Below are 19,122 nucleotides of genomic sequence, written 5' to 3'. Positions count from 1 at the left end.
GATCAATAATTTAATTGCTCTGAGCTTTTAACCATCAACATAAAGAGACTTTGTAATAGCAGAAAATAGTATCAAAGCATATGTGATCTTTCCTTGGACATTTTGCGGTTTGAAAGCTTAAGAAACGTACTACCCCCTGGTTGGATGCAACTCATTTCATCTCACCTCAAATGGTACGTTAATCCATACTATTGCTACTACCAGCTGAGTTGTTAAAATTTTCCATCGTATATCCATTTTAAGACTAGAGTGGAAGTCACGTCATGTCAAATGGACTATGCACTTTTCAGGCCATCGATACCACAGCATGTGGCCTGGTAACCCAACTGAGAAATCCGTACACAGTATGGGGAGAGGCTGTGAATGAAGCACTCACATACTGTTTGAATACAAATATTCATAGATAGAGAGACTCAAACCCAGCTGGAATAAATCCAATCATGCCACCACATATGGGCCCTTCATTCTGTGGAGATTTGAATTCCATCCATTTTGGACAGAAACTGGCTTTTGCAGAGCAAAGTCTCTAACCAGGGGGATACTTGTTCTTCAATTTAATAATGAATGTTAATAGCAAAATAATTTTCACATACATGTGTTTTATTCTCTGACTCCCCTTCTAGACTTTAAGCTCCTTGTGGGTAGGGATAATCAATTAATTATCGAGTGCTTACTGTATGCAGAGCACTGTACTGAGTACTTGGGAGAGTTCGTTATAAAGTTGACTGACATGCTTCCTGACCCCAAGTAACTAACAATCCAGAGGGGGAGGCAGGAATTTAAAAAATTACAGATATGTACATAAGTGCTATGGAGTGGAGGGTGTAGTTAATAAAGGATACAAATCCAAGCGCAAAAATGAAACACAAGGGAAAGAGGAGAAATGAGGGCTTAGTCGAGGAAGGTCTTTTGGAGGAGATGTGATTTTAATAAGGCTTTGAAGATGGGAAGTGAAGTGAGGGTGCTGAGTTAGGTTGCAGTATGAAATCAGTGAGGTAAAATAGAGATGATTAAGTGTTTTAAAGGCAATAGTAAGGAGTTTCTGTTGAATGATGAGGTGGATGGGCAACCACTGGAGGATCTTGAGGAGTGGGAACCAACAGGATTTAGTGATGGATTGAATATGTGGGTTGAATGAGCGAGAGGAGTTAACGATAATGTCAAGATTATGGGCTTGTGGTGGTCCACAAGGGGTCCAGGAGGGGGTGGTCCACAATGTTGAAGGAAGCTGAGAGGTCGAGGGGGATTAGGGTGGAGTAGAGGCTATTAGATGGCTCTGCCACTTGTTTGCTGTGTGACCTTGGGTAAGTCACTTTACTTCTCTGTGCCTCAGTTACCTCATCTGGAAAATGGGGGTTGAGTCTGTAAGGCCACATGGAACAGGGACTATATCCTATCCCCAATTTGTTTCTCCACCGCAACGCTTAGTACAGTGTCTGGCACATAGTAAGCACTTAAATACTACAATTAGTATTATTATGCCATGTTGCTTCCCTGATTTTAGTAGGGCTTTGAAAATGGGAGAATACTGGTCTGTTACATATGTAGGGTTAAGAAGTTGCGAACAGGAGGAAGGATGTGAGAAAAAGATTGATAAGGGGGGCGTGGCGAGAGCGAGGGACAGTGAGTAGGTTGGTATTAGAGGAGTGAAGTGTGACAGATGAATGATTTGCTTAGACTCACTGTCATACATAAGCAGAGATTCTCCCAGTCCTCTGGGCCTGCCACTAGGCTCCATTTGCTTCCTCTCACTGCAACTTCCTTGAGCAGATTTTTCAGCAATAAAGCAAAATTGCTTTGTGGAGCACTGTGCAGGCAAGCATTACCAATGGGAATTCTCGTTGTGGGCAAGGAATGTATCTGTTATATTGTTGTGTTGTACTCTCACAAGCGCTTAGTATAGTGCCCTGCACACAGTAAGCACTCAATATGATTGATTGCGAGTTGTATAAAAGAGCTCAGGGGAGTGTACGATAGCTACACCACCACCTCCCCCCCAAAAAACAAACCCAAAACGAAACAAAAAAAATACACAGGGGAGAGTCAGAAAGATTAGATTGGAAGGGGAGAATTAAAATGGTTACATCTCCTGACCTTTAAAACTGCTTTGCATATTTTATGCATATTTAACCCAGCTAGACAAGAGTTCAATTTAACATTCTAGAATGCTGAATGAGAGAAAGGGAACAAAGAACACTGTTGATTTTGAATTTTCTGGATTCTTTTGGTTTGAGTTAAAAACCTTAACGTTATTTAAATGTAGAGGGTTTTATGTATTTATGGAAATTTGCTTCCCTAAAATGCATATACAATTCAGACACATACATTGGACTCTAATGTCATTCTTTATGTTGGAAAGTGCTGTGTGGCAGCAGGATTTAATAGTCATTTGCTTAATTAGGTTTTCTTCTGTAAGGGCAATTATTGTCAAAATCTTTTCTGCCACAAAATGATGTAAATCAATTCAAAGTAGTTCTGGTTAGAAACCTGTAGAAACACCAAATTCATTTAGGTTCAGCTCATAACATGAAAGCCCATTAAACTGGATTATTGTCACTAAAGTAAGTTATTTTAGTAGGTCTTTTTTTAAAAAAAAAGACAAAAACTTCATTCCTAAGAGTTGTGCTTTGAAAATGAAAACCACATTTCTCATTTAAAAGAGTTTTTTTCTATTCTCTTCTGCTTATTTTTTATAAGTCTGTGAGGGTCAGGATCTTTATATTAAAGACTTTTCTGTATTTATAATCTTTGCCTTGAAATACAAATTTGTTTTTGGTGTGGGAAAGGCATATATTTTCCACTTTCCTTATATTTGATCAAATATCCATTTTACTTCATTTAAATGCATGAATTGTGCTCTATAAGGAAATATGTTTATTTTCAAGGCCTGTTTTTAATATTGTAAAAGATTTAGGTATTTTTCACAAGGATATAAAAGTGGTGGCCCCTTTTAGATAATATGAAAGTTAAAGTAGTTTTCAGATTGTAAGAAAAGAAAAATTTGAAGTAAATATCGGAATATTCTAGTAGAAAGAGATATTCACTTGGGGAGGAAGAAAAAAATTTTAAGTAGGCAACAATTTTACAATTCCAGGCCATTTTGAAATCCCAGCACTCAAATTATATGGACAAGATTAGATGGTTTTTCCTAAATATTCCCAGTTGTCATGAAAATGTTCCTCTTGCAGCCTTATAGGGGATCAATTAAAAATTAACCTGTCCAGCTGGGGAGAAATGCTTACACCTTACTGGCAGAGGTGTTCACCTCTGTTGTACTGAATAAGACCCAGACTGATGATCCTGATTCATTTCAACTCCCTGTCACTCTCCTGTATTGGAGGGTTGTGTTCTTGCCGATCTCCACGTTAAAGAAATACTTGGAGTACTCACCATGTGTCCAAATACCCATTTCTTCTGACATCATGTCTTGCCTTGTATTTGTATCCCTCTAGACTGTGTAAGCTTATTGTGGGCAGGGAACTGTGTCTATTATATCGATGTGTTTATATTTTCCCAAGCCCTTAGTACAGTGCTCTGCACACAGTAATTTTGCAATAAATACGATTGATTGATTGATTGATCCATGTTGTCATCTGAACATTCCCTAATCTACCATCACAATCTAGCTAAAAAGCAGAGTAAAAACATGCATTCTAGTATAACTGAGTGTTCTCTAGTTTTTTGAATTGTTCAGAGCCAACCCTGTCTTTAGACCTCACCAGGGCCAGCTCTGAGCTGAAGCATCACCTAGGGTTTAATGGCATATTGTCATTGCTTCATTAGAGAAGCAGCATGGCTCAATGGAAAGAGCACGGGCTTGAGAGTCAGAGGTCATGGGTTCAAATCCCGGCTCTGCCAATTCCTAGCTGTGTGACTTTGGGCAAGTCACATAACTTCTCGGTGCCTCAGTTACGTCATCTGTAAAATGGGGATGAAGACTGTGAACCCCACGAGGGACAATCTGATCACCTTATATCTTCCCCAGTGCTTAGAACAGTGTTTTGCACATAGTAAGCGCTTAACAAATGCCAGCATTGTCACCAAGCCACCACAGTTGAATATTAAGCTCCTGATGAAGTTGTCCACAAGGGGTCTTGAAGAAACATCACAGGATCCTTGTGGACATGAGAAAAACCTAATTCCCAACTGGCAGAACAAATGGGCATTTCTCCCTGATGCTGCATTTGAGACAGCTGTTGACATTTTGCATGGTCAGGAGAATCAATCATTGGTATTTATTGAGCACTTACTGGAGAGTAATGCAGAGTACTGTTCAAGCGCTTGGGAGAGTACAATACAACAGAGTTGGCAGACTCTCGCTGCCCGCAAGGAGCTTGCAATCTAGAAGAGTGACCAAGATTGGTTCTACACAAATGACTTGGAGATAAAAGGCCTAATTACTGTGAGATATATATGGCACTAGCAACACCCTGCAGTCATTTAAAAAATGACATTTATTGAGTGGTTACTGTGTGCAGAGTGCTGTACTAAGCACTTGATAAAGTAAATAGAATAAAGTTGGTTGCCCACAAGCAGTTTTCATTCTACAGAATCCAAGAACTCAGACCAGAGTCAGGCCTTCTAGAAACAGTCATTTTAAAATTGCTGAATGCAGAAGCAACGTCTAGCAGGCTGACCATTTTTTCTGTGATATTTGTTAAGCAGTTACTATGTGTCAAACACTGTTCCATATGCTGGGGTAGGGACAAGTTAATATGGTCAGAAATAGTCCCTGTCCCACATGGGGCCCACAGTCTAAGTAGGAGGGAGACCAGGTATTGAATCCCCATTTTACAGTTGAGGAAACTGAGCCACAGAGAAGTTCTGACTTGTCCAAGGTCACAAAGCAAACAGTTGAGAGGGCTGGGATTAGAACCCAATTACTCCCAGACCCCTGTTCTTTCCTCTAGGCTGTGCTGCTTCTCTAAGTCTACATAAAGTGAATGTGTATGTGTTGGTCTTTACCAGGGAAGCCGTACACACAACCACAGTTTTGGTTGCCCACCTCACCCCGCCTCAAAGCACCAGTGAATCCTGACAAGAACCTGGGCTGGAGGACTATCTAAGGACTTTGTGGGGGTACAGAGGTGGGAATAGCAGTGGTCTGGTGCTGGCTCTGGTCCTTTTTCCATCTCAGCATACCTAACTGGTCCAGATTTCCTCATGTGCTCCCCCTCCCTCTGACTTTAGACCTTGCCCTTTTCCAGAGAGAAACAACGTGACTTAAACTCTTCAGTGACTAGCAAGTCGTGACTCCAGATCTGGTGCCCCCAAATTATGAGGTGAATCAGATAGAAGTGGGGACACTCAAGGGCACATATATTATGGCCTTGGCCTCCTTTCCCTCCAGATGGCATGCAGAAAATGAATGCGTATTAACCACAGCCTTCCCTGGAGCTGCTCTAATGGGTGTACCATGCTGATGAATAATGGGTGAAATTGATATGAATTTCTATGAGGAAAAAAATGGGCCAAGCTTTGATTTTCTGTAATGGAGAACTGGAATAGAATGTTTAGTGTAAAAGACTTTCCTTTAACCAAGTGTTACCACCTCCTTACCACCGCACCATATCTTTTACTGGAACTACTAGAAAGAAGCACAATTGACTTGTTTGAATTTCAGCTCTCATATCTACCTCCGGGGGAGATAATAATGAGCAGAGAAATGGACAAAAGGCAAATCAGTCAGTGGGGAAAGGGGGGAAAGAATGGGAATGGGTGCAGATTGCTGTGGCTTAGTGGCAAGAGCATGAGCATGGGAGTCAGAGGACATAGATTCTAATCCCGGCTCCGCCACTTGTCTGCTGTATGACCTTGGGCCAGTCTCTTCACTTCTCTGTGCCTCAGTTACCTCATCCATAAAATGGGGATTAAGACTAGGAGCCCCATATGGGACAACCTGATTATCTACCCCAGCACTTAGAACAGTGCTTGGAACATAGGAAGTGCTTAATAAATACCATCATTATTATTAACAAGATAATTACAGTGGAAATATTCAAAGTTTGATTAGCTTGCAGAGTTTTGTTTTGTTCTCTACTGATAAGGATTCATGGCCTATATGTTTCAGTAATTTTAATCATCTCTGATTTTTTTCTGTTTTTGTTCTTAGCTTATCTCCAGTCTAACCAGGTCATGGGCTGGGGAGACAAAGCGATTGAACTGCGCTCTGTGGAAACTGGAAATTTGGAAGGTGTATTTATGCATAAGAAAGCCCAGAAACTAAAATTTCTATGTGAAAGAAACGACAAGGTACAGTATATTATTCAGCAGAAACAATTAACAAGCTGGAAATGTGTTACATTGTTATATTGTACTCTCCCAAGTGCTTAGTACAGTGGTCTGCACACAGTATGTGCTCAGTAAATAAGATTGAAACTAAAAGATTGGAGATTTTAAGGTGCTAAAAGAAAAAAAGTGTATTTCCTCTATTTCAAAATTCTACATATCACATATAAATACAATGTTATATTAAAAAAAAGAACAAATTACCAAAGGAGTTTTAAAGCCAGTTGTTTGCTAAGCAAAACTTAAGGGTTTTTTGTCTTTTATTTTTATATTAAAATGCTTGAAAGCAGATGAGGAAAATTTACAATTCAAGGTATATTTTGAGAGGCCCTAACCACCACAGAGTTTAAATGGGCATATTATAAAAATAATAATAATAATAATGGCATTTGTTAAGTGCTTACTATGTGCAAAGCACTGTTCTAAACTCTGGGGAGGATACAAGGTGATCAGGTTGTCCCACATGGGGCTCACAATCTTAATCCCCATTTTACAGAAGAGGTAACTGAGGCACAGAGAAGTTAAGTGACTTGCCCAAAGTCACAGAGCTGACAAGCTGCAGAGCCAGAATTTGAACCCATGACCTCTGACTCTCAAGCTCAGGCTCTTTCCACTAAGCTACGCTGCTTCTCATTATCTGTGAGAATAAGACAAGGATATATGAGGCTAAATGTGAAATGCATATGACTATGCTAGACATGTACATAGCCAAACTGAGGCCTTCCCAGACTAAGCCCCAATTTTCCTTATCTCCCACTCTCTTCTATGTCACCTTGACTTGTTCCCTTTGCTCTTCTCCCCTCTCCTCACCCCACAGCACTTATGTATAGATCTGTAATTTTATTTATTTATATTGATGTCTATTTGTATTGATGTCTGTCTCCCCGACTCCAGACTGAGCTTGCTGTGGGAAGGGATTGTCACTCTTTATTGCTGTATTGTACTTTCCCAAGTACTTAGTACAGTTCTCTGCACACAGTAAGCACTTAATAAATATGATTGAATGAATGAACATGTAGTTATTAGAAGGTCTGAACAGGGGAGGAGATAGTATCAGAAAAGTACAGCTCAAAGGGGAACTGAATATACTTCAACTTGTCTTTTTCATCATTCTGTGCATTTATAATTGTGTAGATTCTCAGTTGTTTTAAACCAAATTTTTAAAGAGGAATAGCATCATGTTTATTTCAGTACTTCATGACTAATGATAGTTCTCGTGGAAAGTTGATTTTCAGAGTGTTCATCACAATCTGAGAGTTTAAAACCATCACTCAAGTATCAAGCATTTCATTGAGCTGCCATATAACAGTAATAGTAAACCATCTTTGAGTTCTAAGTTTTTTAAAAAACACTAAAGAAAACTAATATTATTTTCTATGTTCAGATTTTTCAGGTTAAATATCTCAGGAGCAGGACAGTTTGGGGGGAAGAAGCAAAAATTCCTTCAGACAAAAATAATTAAGAAATTCTGCAAGAGAATATTAGAAAGCTTAGGAACTATTTAATCTAATACTTCTTGGTTGAAACCTTGAGTTGCAGAGGTGAACTTTGTGAATTTCCCTTAAAAAGCACCTATTTAAACTCAGAGGAAATGAAAAGCAATTTAAATCAAAGCTGTGACAGTTTCTAAGGTAGCAATTGAATTTAGCTGGTCTTAATTGGCAGCTGATGATGTCTCAATTTTTTTTTAATTTTCCAGGTGTTCTTTGCCTCTGTCCAGTCTGGAGGCAGCAGTCAAATCTACTTTATGACCCTTGGACAAAATGTGCTTTTCAACTGGTGATGCCCAGGAAAGACGGTTAGAAGTTCACAGTAGATTGGAACAATGCAAAATATAATGACATTTGCACACACATTTGCACTTTCACCTGCAAAATATTTGTCATTTATCATTCAATTTTGTGTTTAAAAGGAGGTTGCAAAGACTTAACTTCTGATACAGCACAGCATGATTGCAATGACAAATGTAATCTATATAGCCAGCTCCATGTATTCTGAAGAGCATACTCTGAAAAGCATCTTTGCACAAATCCTGTAATTTTTATTTTGAAGTCAAGCATTATTCTTTGGATAGTTAGCTATATGTGAATTTTAAGTGTAGAGTTCAGAAGCCTGTTGCTTTTAGTGAGTTGAATTTCAGGCATTTTTCAGAAATGTTTGACTTTAACCTTTTTTATGGAAAAAAAGCAAATTTTTCATATTTTGCCAAAGCCATTCAGAGAAGCAAGTGCTAATTAATAGAACCAAATAGTAAAATTAATGGAGGTGTCTATTGGATACCCTCAGATTCTTGATGTTCTCCTGAAATCTTTAGTACATGTTATCATAGGCTTTGTAAAATAGGCTGATTTCCATTGCATAGGTAATGAATGTTTTTGCAAACCACGAAATGATAAACACGTCTATGCCTCAACATAGAACTTAACCCCAGATACATATTCTGTAGAATGCATTTTGAAATACTCTTAAGTAATAGTTTATGAAATTCCACTCACAAAACTCTGTCTTTCCACATATCTCTAATAGCCTATTTTTCCCTTACTCTGGGATGGTATAACGGGGCAAAAATTTGGCCATTTGACTTCTTTGTGTATAAGGTCTCTCCAAAATATATGTCAAAATTTTAAACAGTTATGCAGAGACAATTTAGAAAAAAAAAGAATATATAGGAAGCCATTGATCCTGTTACCGAATAGTAGTTAGGCTGTAGTGTCACTGAAATTAAATTTTATCACTGAAAAAAATTAATTTTCAAGGGCTTGCATTTTGGTTGTAAAACAGCATTTTGAAATGAAACTTGATACTTGTAATTTTGACACAGGATTAAGAAAGACTAATTTTTTTTCAATCCATAACTAAATTATATACTGTTTTCAAATGATAGTTTTGGACATTTGGAGGCTCATTTTAAAAGAATGTTTCAGCAGTAAACTGTGGGTTCTTAAATGTTTAGGGAAACGATTGGAAGCCTTTGAAAAGTAGACAGGTCTCAGAATGCCTCAACTGAGCACGGCCATGTCGAAGGTTGAAGGGAGTCATGGCATTCAAGTTTGTCAGTTATGGACACGGGCCTACACACCCCAGGAGCCATGCAGATGATTGGAACATCTTTCAATTAACCTGGGGTACTGTAATACCCCAGGATAAAAGTAAAGGCAGAGCCAAGAAGGCAAGAATGTAAAACTTCCTGTAAGACTCCACTGGCCCTGTTCCTTCCTCTCAGAGCTTTGTTTTCTGTAGCAATGCATGGCAATGGAATTTTGTGATTCCCTATTCATAAGACTGGTGGAAAACACACGGTACAAAGCACCATAAATCCTTAGATCCCTGATAGTTCAAGGAATGAATATCCCATAAAGGGTCTCTGGGCCTGTGTCCTGTAGATTTGTTCATTCATTCAATCGTATTTATTGAGCATTTACTGTGTGCAGAGCACTGTACTAAGTGCTTGATGCTTAGTGATGCTAAGATCCTCACTAGATGCTTAGTGAAAGTCAACAGCACTACAGTAGGAAAGGGCTTTTTTTTAAAAAAAAAAAAAGGTCAACCTGTTCTTATGCTCAGAGTACTTTCTCCTCCTTCCCCAACACCAATCCCAAACTCTTGAGATAATATTAATTAATATAAATTTCTGTTTAACAGCCAGATTGCTGGGGGGAAAGAAATATGTGTACTATTGGGCAGTTACACAATAATAATGGTGGTATTTGTTAAGCGCTTACTATGTGCAAAGCACTGTTCTAAGCACTGGGGGATACAAGGTGATCAGGTTGTCCCACGTGGGGCTCACTGTCTTAATCCCCATTTTACAGATGAGGTAACTAAGGCACAGAGAAGTTAAGTGACTTGCCCAAAGTCACACAGCCATTAAATGATGGAGCCGGGATTAGAACCCATGACCTTACTCCCAAGCCCGTGATCTTTCCACTGAGCCATGCTGCTTCTCTAAGAGATTTCTTAACACCTTGGTGCCAGCAATGTAAAATCAGGGTTCTCAAACATCATTCATAAGCCTCATACAGTAAATTGAGAATTCAAGAAAACATCAATTGAAGGATTAAGGAAACAAATGTGAGTCAGATTTTTTTAGTACAACAAAACTGTGATTTCAGTGCATTTTAATGTGATTCAGAAATTGTCATCCTGTAACGTTATGACTAAATTAACAAGAAGGCTTCACAAAAAGTCTTATTCCTGGGTTGAAACATTTTCATGGGAAATGTCCCTTCCCTTTATCCTGTTAGTTTTCACATGGACAAATTCTAAGAGCAACTGAATTGCAACTGGAAATTGTCCAATACATATGACCTGTTTGAAAAACTGAAAATATCTATGTTTGAAGTTAGACATGAAGATTATAAGTAGTTAATTTTTACTTTTTAGTGGAATATACTCAAAATCTACAGGATGTATTTCAATGAAGATGGAAACAATCTTTAAAATGATGGCTTCAAGTAGTATATTTTCAATTTGGTAAGAAAGTAATACATCAACTCCATTCAAAATTTACATGATTATATCATACAGTCCCTTAAAATATTTTATATTCTAGAATGCCAGAGAAAATTAGCCAATAGATTTAAAAGAAGCTTTCAGATATCTTCAGAATAGCAGGAGAGAACGCAATACACAAGTCAGTGTTATAGAAAGCTGATTATTTGAAGCCAAGGCTAGTTCCCATTATCAAAACTTCAAAATAAAGTAAAATAAAATGAGTCAAAAGGTTTGGCTGTCAGACAAGTTTGGCCATCTTGTATAATTTTGTTTCATTATCCAAAGTTTCTAAATATTATCAATGGTATTTATTGAGCACTTACTATGTGCAGAGCACTGTACTAAGTGCTCGCAAGAGCACAGTATAACAGAGTTGGTAGACACGTTCCCTGTCCCCTACAAGCTTTAAGTCTAAATTATTATATTAATATTATCTGAACTAGCTGTGCTTTAGGTACATGGTTGTCAGGAGAACAGACATTTGAATAATCAATTTTCTACTGAGATGAAAACCAGTTTTGAAAACAGACTGGAAACATTTTGAAGTTAAGAATACAAAGCTAGTTTTATTCAGTCGAAGGTGAAGATGTTTAAAGAAAGGAGCTTACAAATATTTGGTGGAGGAACATTGGAGGACATGATTTATTGGGTTAGCACAAAACACATCTACAGTATAACAAGCATCCACACCAAAAGGCAGCAGAATCTAGGCCCAAATGCATCAATACTAAAGCAGCATTGAGCTATGATGCGCAATTTCCCTTTGTATTTGAAAGAATCTTCCAGAGTTCATTTTGAACAAAAGTTCTGGATTTTCCAGGTTTGAAAGCAAATCCATCACAAAAATTTTCATTCTTTGCCAGCTGTAAAAGTCTGCTCACAAGAAACCTCTAGGTGTAGATCATGTGGATCATGTGACTCTAAGATAACCTGAGAATAAAGTTGTTCATCTCTAGCCCCTCAGTGACTTGATGGTTATTGAGTAGTTGTTGTAATGTTTTGGGTTTCTCTTACCCTCTTGAGATTTGGGAATAATTACTGGCCTTCAAGCTTTTTCATTTTAGGACTACCCTGCGGAATTTCCCAATTCCCATTGTCTGGTTATCTCCCTATCCTAAAAAAAAGAAAGGTTTGGCAGGTTATACATTAAGAAGTGAATGAAGAGAAATAATAATACCCTTCCTTTTTGGAGATAGAAAACTTGAGGAAAAAAATGTTTGAATAATGAAACAACTAGATTCAAAAACATTGGTTGCCGTTTGTCGGAAATTTCATCAGTATGTATTATTTTTTTTAAAAAAGGTCAGTAGCCAAAGTGTCATTCCCTGAAAAACTGCACTGGGGATAGAGGTAGCAACAAGGCAAGGAGACAGATTCAGTTTCAGCTCAAAGTTTAGGTCAGCAGGTAGGAATAAGTCTGGATACTTGATTTGATCTCAGTTCAAGTTGGTTACTTAACAGGGGAAAAGACAGTTTTTTGTTGATGATTGATCATAACGCAAAAGAAGCCACTGATTAGAAACTAGGTAACGATGGGATTAGTGGAGGATGAAGGAATAAGAGAATAGAAAGGTAAAGGAGTGGGAACAGCAACCAGGAAAAGAGAGAATCAGGTGATAAGGAGTGGAAAGACAAGTTGTGTTGAGCCACACCTGCTGGCACTTCCAGTCAGCTGTGCAGAGCTCCACGATTTCACTCTCTGGGACTCCTCTGAATTCCCTTGGGATCAGGGAGCCCCTAGCTTCCCCATTTATCACACTGAGAGAAAAACATGAAGTAAATGAAAAATTTTACTCGTAGTATAGAAAACTCTGAAGAATGGTGGTAGAAGGTTTAGTCGGTTGAGGATCAGAGCATGGAACTTTTGAGGGAGGATTTGAAAGGTGCTTCTGAGGGTAAAGAAGTAAGACTGAGTTGGGGAAAGTTGTGTGGCTCAATATAGAAGTATAGAGAAAGAAGAATCCAGGCTTTTTTGAAGGACAACCGGCAAATATTTTAAAGTGACAACAGAAAATGATGGGTTTCCAAATCCATTTTTAATTTCTATATCAACCTTAGTGTGGAAGAGACGATCTTCCCACGACCTGAGAGGAAATGCTACCGTTGCTCATTTGTTCATGTAGGTGAGACTCTATGTCTGAAATAAGAACAGAACACCACAAACATTGAATAGGCACTACTAAGTATTATTTCCAATTAAGCAGTTAATCTTTGAAAATTTGTAATTGTACATAGTTTAAATGCACTTGTATATCTATAGCCATTGTAAAAGTTGTATTGTCTCCAATGATTAAAAAAAGATAATACGTGTTTACTATACATTATATTTGTTCATTTTATCAGAGGTTTGTCATATAATTGTACATTTCAAACCTTAAAAATAAAATGCCATTCTCAGTAGGTTAAAAGAAAGGTGTGGTTTACTAGTGTCTGGGTACTTAAATGAGCATTTTGCTTTCATACGGGAAATGTTCCCTAATGTACACCATCACTTCATTCTCGCTCATCTTCTTAAATTTAATTGATCATGTGGACTTGGGGTCACTCTCTGATGAATCATCTTGCTAAGAATAATCTTACTGCTGAGAAATTATGAGCCGTGGTAGTCTTTCCACACTGAAATCGCATATATTTTATGTATTTTGTGTATGTCACGTATTTTCCAGCCCAAGAGGAATCTCTGCTAAGGGCGAAGGATCCAGATGTTAGCTGCTATTGTAGCTTTTTTGTAAACACTGTGTTGAAATCCACTCATATGCTTTTCAATCCAATTATTCACTACTTCTGAACTCCACTGTGGTCAAAGGGCACATGTCCTGTTTTGGTTGCTTTTTGTCAATTGTGCTCCACACAATCAGAAACATATCACTACTAAAGCCAACATGCAAAGAAGGTTTATTTTATGTTACAAGTAGGGTGTTCTGATTATTCCATATTGCCCAGATGAGCGTGTACTGTTTCAGTGACAGAGGCAAAGCCTGTCGTAGGCTTTTAATGTGTGTATTGAAGCATCTGTAGAAGATCCGGGAAGCAGATGGTGCTCAATTTTCAGGTCATCAGTGGGGGTCGATAGAATTTCCTGCAGAAGACAGTTCTGAGGTGTTTAAAGGTATGGTAAACTGACTGGGCCACTGGGTGTTCTTTCCATTTCTTGGTGGCCTAGTCCAACATTGACATTTACAACTGAACCTTTTCTCCAGGTCAAGCATCAGCCAATCCCTAGGACTGCTGTGCACTGGTCTCTGCCCACAAATTGGCTGCCACCCGATAGGCTGTGCCCTGCCCTACTACTGCTGTATTTGCAAATTCATGCCACCCCTTCTTGGCAAGCAAGAACTGCCACTCCAGAGTGCCATCTCAGACCTTCATTCTATCTCTGCCACTCTCTATATACTTCTAATAGATGAATTTGTATACAATGGAAAGCCCAGACTGTGGCAAAGGATTCTGGAGCAGGAACTGCAAAGGCCTAGTAGTTGTAACAGCTACTGCACAGTAGCTGTGGCTCTCTCCAAAACCTAGGTCACATTTGCTTCCCCTATCTGTCTTTGGGAATTGGCTCAATAATATTAAAAATATGGACAGTACCTGCTGAACCTCACAAGCATGACCCACATATCACTGGCAGTTTGTCATCAACAAAACACACCGCGTAATCATATTCTGATTGCCCCCACCCCCGCAATAAAATAGTACAAGGCCATTGATGTCTGTCTCCCTCCCCTCCCCGCTGTAGACTGTAAACTCACTGTGGGCAGGGAATGTGACTGTTTATTGTTGTACTGTCCCAAGCGCTTAATACAGTGCCCTGCACACAGTAAGCGCTCAATAAATATGACTGAATGAATTCAAACAAACCTCAGGGGAATATATTTGTTAATACATCATTTAAAAAAGAAAACATTATATAATCTAGGACATCAAGTGTAATAATCTGGTTTCAAGAAATCTGTACAACAGTGCTGACCTAGAAAAACATGTAAAATATAGCAGTTAGTGCATCAGTGGAAACAAGGAGTCAGATTTTCATATTTTAAAAATAATATTTTAGTGTTAGAGGCCAGTATATTAATTGAATAATACTATGTCACTGTCATTTTTGTAAATGAGCACAAATTTAAAACTTGAATTTAAATCTATACTGTTTAAAAACTTTTTGTTTAACCTAATAACCAAACATGAACCTTATTTGCTCAATTTAAGTGAAGAGAGTGAAGTGCTGTATTGAACTCAGAAACTTAATCACTCACTGCCAGCTCCCTGGCTCTTGAGTCTCCTCCATCTTCTAATCTGCTGGAAGCTGGAGTTTATTACAGCTGGCCTTATCTGGGTTTCCAACTTATTTGTACGTGTCAGAGTCCAAGGGCGTTCCTTTAGACACCAATCTGCCATAACCAGTGTTTTCAATGCATATTTGTCGGTTTAAATTTATGTTTTTGGAGGGGGGGAAGGGTTTAAGAACTAAATTACTTTGCACTGAGGCTATGTCTCCACTAAGCATCAAGGCTTGGTTTGCCTGCTCAGAAAACTGCATTTGCGAGTCATGAGTGACCCTGAAATCTATAGCAAAAGTCTGTGCTCATTATATTCTGAAATAAGCATTCCATCATGCAAAAATAGATCCTCAAGTTAGTGTCATACCACTTTTGAAAGTACTCCCACTGGACATCATATTCTGCACATCATATTCTGCACCTGAAGGGCAAAACACGATTGCCAACCAGTTTCAGACCATCGCCACAAGATGAGATTGTAATACTTTGGTTTCCTGTAGTTTTCCAGACCAGATTAACAAAAGTTCCTAGGATAATAATGGAGATAGGATTAGGTATTTGCAAAGGTGGGGGATTGCAAGTGGAATTTTCTTTGCCTTAATGTATAATCAAAACTATTATTCTTGAGTTTCTCCAAACTAGTCTTTTAAGAAACATGCAGGTTGTTTTAGAGTTGGTACCTTATATTGCTAACTCTAGGAAATGAAATGCAAATAATGCCTTTCTGAATGACATTTCTCCCCTTCTTTCCTGTTCATGATGTTTCTCATACTTCTCTGGTTAATGATTTCAAAGCTGTATGTGTCTTCTGCATTTGTCCAGGCACAAACTCATGCCCTCATGAATTACTCTCATTCAACTGATAGTAGTAGTAGTAGAGCTGTGAGTTGGTTTGAAGATGACCCCACCGAAAGCGAGACGGCCTCCAAGAGTGTAACTGACCTTGAAAGAAAATCTCCTCAACACCTGATCCATAACAATGCAGTAGTGCACCTGTTCTGACCCTTCAACATTTGGGTGAGCATTGCTCAGGTGCTAATGTTTAAGAGAGAAAAGGAGTAGCCAAAATTCTTAAAAACTCTCCATTGGTGTGCCGGGGTCAGAGACATAATACTTCCACCTCTATTTCTACGAAATCAAGGCCCAGGAAGGTGTCAAAAGCAGAATCCCTGGCTAGCTGATTCATATTTCCGGTGACATTAGTCACCATAAAGTTGATTAGAACCACAATCACCCTTACAGTCCCTGAGATTCTAAGGTGAGGAACACCCCTTTTTATTACTCAAAGTTGACGAAAGCCAGTAGGAATTCGTCCATGTACCAATGAAAACATTTATTAATGGATTTTTTATGTAAGTAGTTCTGTATTTACTATGAATTATTTTTAAAAGAGGTAATTTAAAATCGTGAGAGTATGTAAATTTTTTCCAACTTCCCTCAAGTCATTGAGATTGGAATGGCAGGGGAGGGGGGCGGGGAGAAGTTCCTAAGAGAATTGCAACTAAACTGACCAAACTTATATGGAAAAGAATTCCCCTGTGACTTTCTAAAAGACAGTGATCTAGGAACAGGAGAGCCGGCCATATAATGAATGGCATCTTAACCTAAGGACAGGCCTGACACCGTTGACTTCTTTCTGATATCTTAAAGTCTGCGGACCTGTTTGAGCCCGGCTTTTTGCCAACATATTCCACCTCTAAAATACAGACTCCCTCATACCCGTTGAGTCTAGCAGTTATTTTAAAACTGTCCACCAGTCGGAGCTTTAAGCTCAATTATAGAATAGCTGTCCTGAATTCAGTCAGAAAACATGAAAATCATTTACTCCTTTCAGGATTCAGAAGTTGACAATAGGCATCCAGCTACCTCTCCACACTGTGACAATCACAAAGTCAGGGCCCAGTCAGATCTGAGCCCTCACTCTCTGTTAAGTGGATGGGTGAGGCTGCAGGGAGAATTTCAAATAACAGTTTATTGGTATCTGCCCCAGCTCTAGCACAGGGCTCATCACATAGTAAGCCCTCAATAAACATTATAAACAATCAATCACACTTACTGGGCACTTACTATGTGATGAGCCCTGTGCTAGAGCTGGGACAGAGCAGTGTACTAAGCAATCGGAAGAGTACAATATAACAGAATTAGCAGACACATTCCCCGCACGTGAGTTTACAGTCTCGAAGGAGAAACCTTCCTTTCGTTCATCATACGGATTTTTTTTCTATTTTATAATCCCGGATTTCATCAGTAATAATCAAAATTAAATGTGACCGTTTGTGTCACTGGACACCCAACAGCACTCTAACACAAAACTCTGAAATCTAAAGGTAGTCTCCATCCCGAAGTGCCATAGAGGGCATGTGTGATTGCATTTGTATGGGGTTTCACAAGAAGCATTTCAAATGTCAGGTGTCAAGCACCTCCCATGTTACAAATGAGAATCTTTGGGATCTCTATTTCAGCAGAAACGTTAACTCTCCCGCAGGATTATTTCTGTTACTCCAATTAAAAAGTGGCATTTATTGAGTGCCCATAGGGCAAAGCACTAAATTAACCCCGTGGGATAGCACAACAAAAACAAGAACTGTATTTCCTGCCATCCAGGAACTCACAATCTAATGGGAAACACGGACAAAAATTATTTATAAATAGAGCAGGGAGAATTATTATTACTATTATCATGGTACTTGTTAAGCATTTACTACGTGCCCACTGTTCTAAGTGCTGGGGTTAATAGGTCCCTGTCCCACATGGGGCTCATACTTTTAATCCCCATTTTACAGATGAAGTCACTGAGGCCCAGAGAAGTGAAATGACTTGCCCAAGGTCACACAGCCGAGACGATTCAGAGTAGTAATATTTATTGATGCCTCCTTCCTTGGGGTCTAGACACTTAATTGAACCATGGGCAAGGTAGACTGTGAGCCCACTGTTGCATAGGGACAGTATCTATATGTTGCCAACTTGTACTTCCCAAGCGCTTAGTAGAGTGCTCTGCACAGAGTAAGCACTCAATAAATATGAATGAATGAATGAATGAGAATCAGGCTGGGGAGCAGCATGACTTAGGGGACAAAGGTAAGATAGTTGAGAATGAGGTTTAGACCAAAGGTCATCTTAGAAGAGATGAAGAATGTAAACTGAGGAGGAACAGGTGAGAGCTGGTATATAGCAATGATAATAATTGTGGTATTTAAGTGCTTACTATATGCCAGCCACTGTACTAAGTGCTGGGGTAGATGCAAGATAATCGGGTCGGACACAGTCTGTCCCACATGGGGCTCAAAATTTTAATCCCCATTTTACAGATGAGGTAACGGAGGCACAGAGAAGTGAAGTGACTTCCCAAAAGTCACATAGCAGATGAGTGGCAGAGCCTGAATTAGAACGCAGGTCCTCTGACTCCCAAGCCCATGCTCTTTCCTCTGGGCCAGGGTGAAACCTGGGTAGCCAACAGATGTACGCTGAGAGATGCCGAACAGATCATCAAACCAAAGAGGCGACTCGGGGTGAGGAGACCAGCGAGGAGGCAGTTTTTGGCTTGATTGTTTTGGGTGCACCCCAGCACTTAGAACAGTGCTTGGCACATAGTAAGTGCCTAGCCAAAGTACAGTTCAGAATTAAGAATTCAGCATTTTTCCTCCACTCCCTGTTCCCTGGTTCTCCCTCTGCCTTCTCCATACCCTGACAGGCCTCTCCAATCTTTAGCTCCCTGTCCCATTTCCTCTCCCCTCCCTCGTTAACGGTCACTCCCCCCCCCCCCGCCGCCGGCCTCTTTCCCTCCCCCCTCCCCCCGGCCTCTTTCCCCCCCCGGCTTCTTTCCCTCCCTCCCCCCTCCCCCCGGCCTCTTTCCCCCCCGGCTTCTTTCCCTCCCTCCCCCCTCCCCCCGGCCTCTTTCCCCTCCCCCCGGCTTCTTTCCCCCCCTCCCCCCGGATTCTTTCCCTCCCCCACCCGGCTTCTTTCCCTCCCCATCCCCGGCCTCTTTCCCTCCCCTCCCCCCGGCCTCTTTCCCTTCCCCCTCCTCCCCCCCCCCCCGGCCTCTTTCCCTCCCTCCCTCCCCCCCCCC

At 39.7% G+C, this 19,122-nt stretch overlaps 1 protein-coding gene across 6 annotated transcripts in view; it reads left to right on the top strand.

The window, feature by feature from the left end:
- NRK (Nik related kinase) overlaps nt 1–10,048 on the top strand; it is a 183,214-nt gene extending 173,166 nt beyond the window's left edge. For all 6 annotated transcript variants that reach the window (XM_038748637.1, XM_038748635.1, XM_038748636.1 and 3 more), the window contains 2 exons: nt 6,113–6,252; nt 7,988–10,048. In XM_038748637.1, coding sequence (XP_038604565.1) covers nt 6,113–6,252; nt 7,988–8,071 — 224 coding nt within the window. In that variant the 3' untranslated portion in view covers nt 8,072–10,048. The remainder of the gene's footprint in view (nt 1–6,112; nt 6,253–7,987) is intronic.
- The last annotated feature ends 9,074 nt before the right edge of the window (nt 10,049–19,122 follow it).

The sequence above is a fragment of the Tachyglossus aculeatus genome, chromosome 6 (assembly GCF_015852505.1).
Source record: "Tachyglossus aculeatus isolate mTacAcu1 chromosome 6, mTacAcu1.pri, whole genome shotgun sequence".
NCBI classification, from domain to species: Eukaryota; Metazoa; Chordata; class Mammalia; order Monotremata; family Tachyglossidae; genus Tachyglossus; species Tachyglossus aculeatus.
The sequence above is the reverse complement of the archived record's forward strand: the minus strand, read 5'-3'. Positions and strand labels throughout refer to the sequence as shown.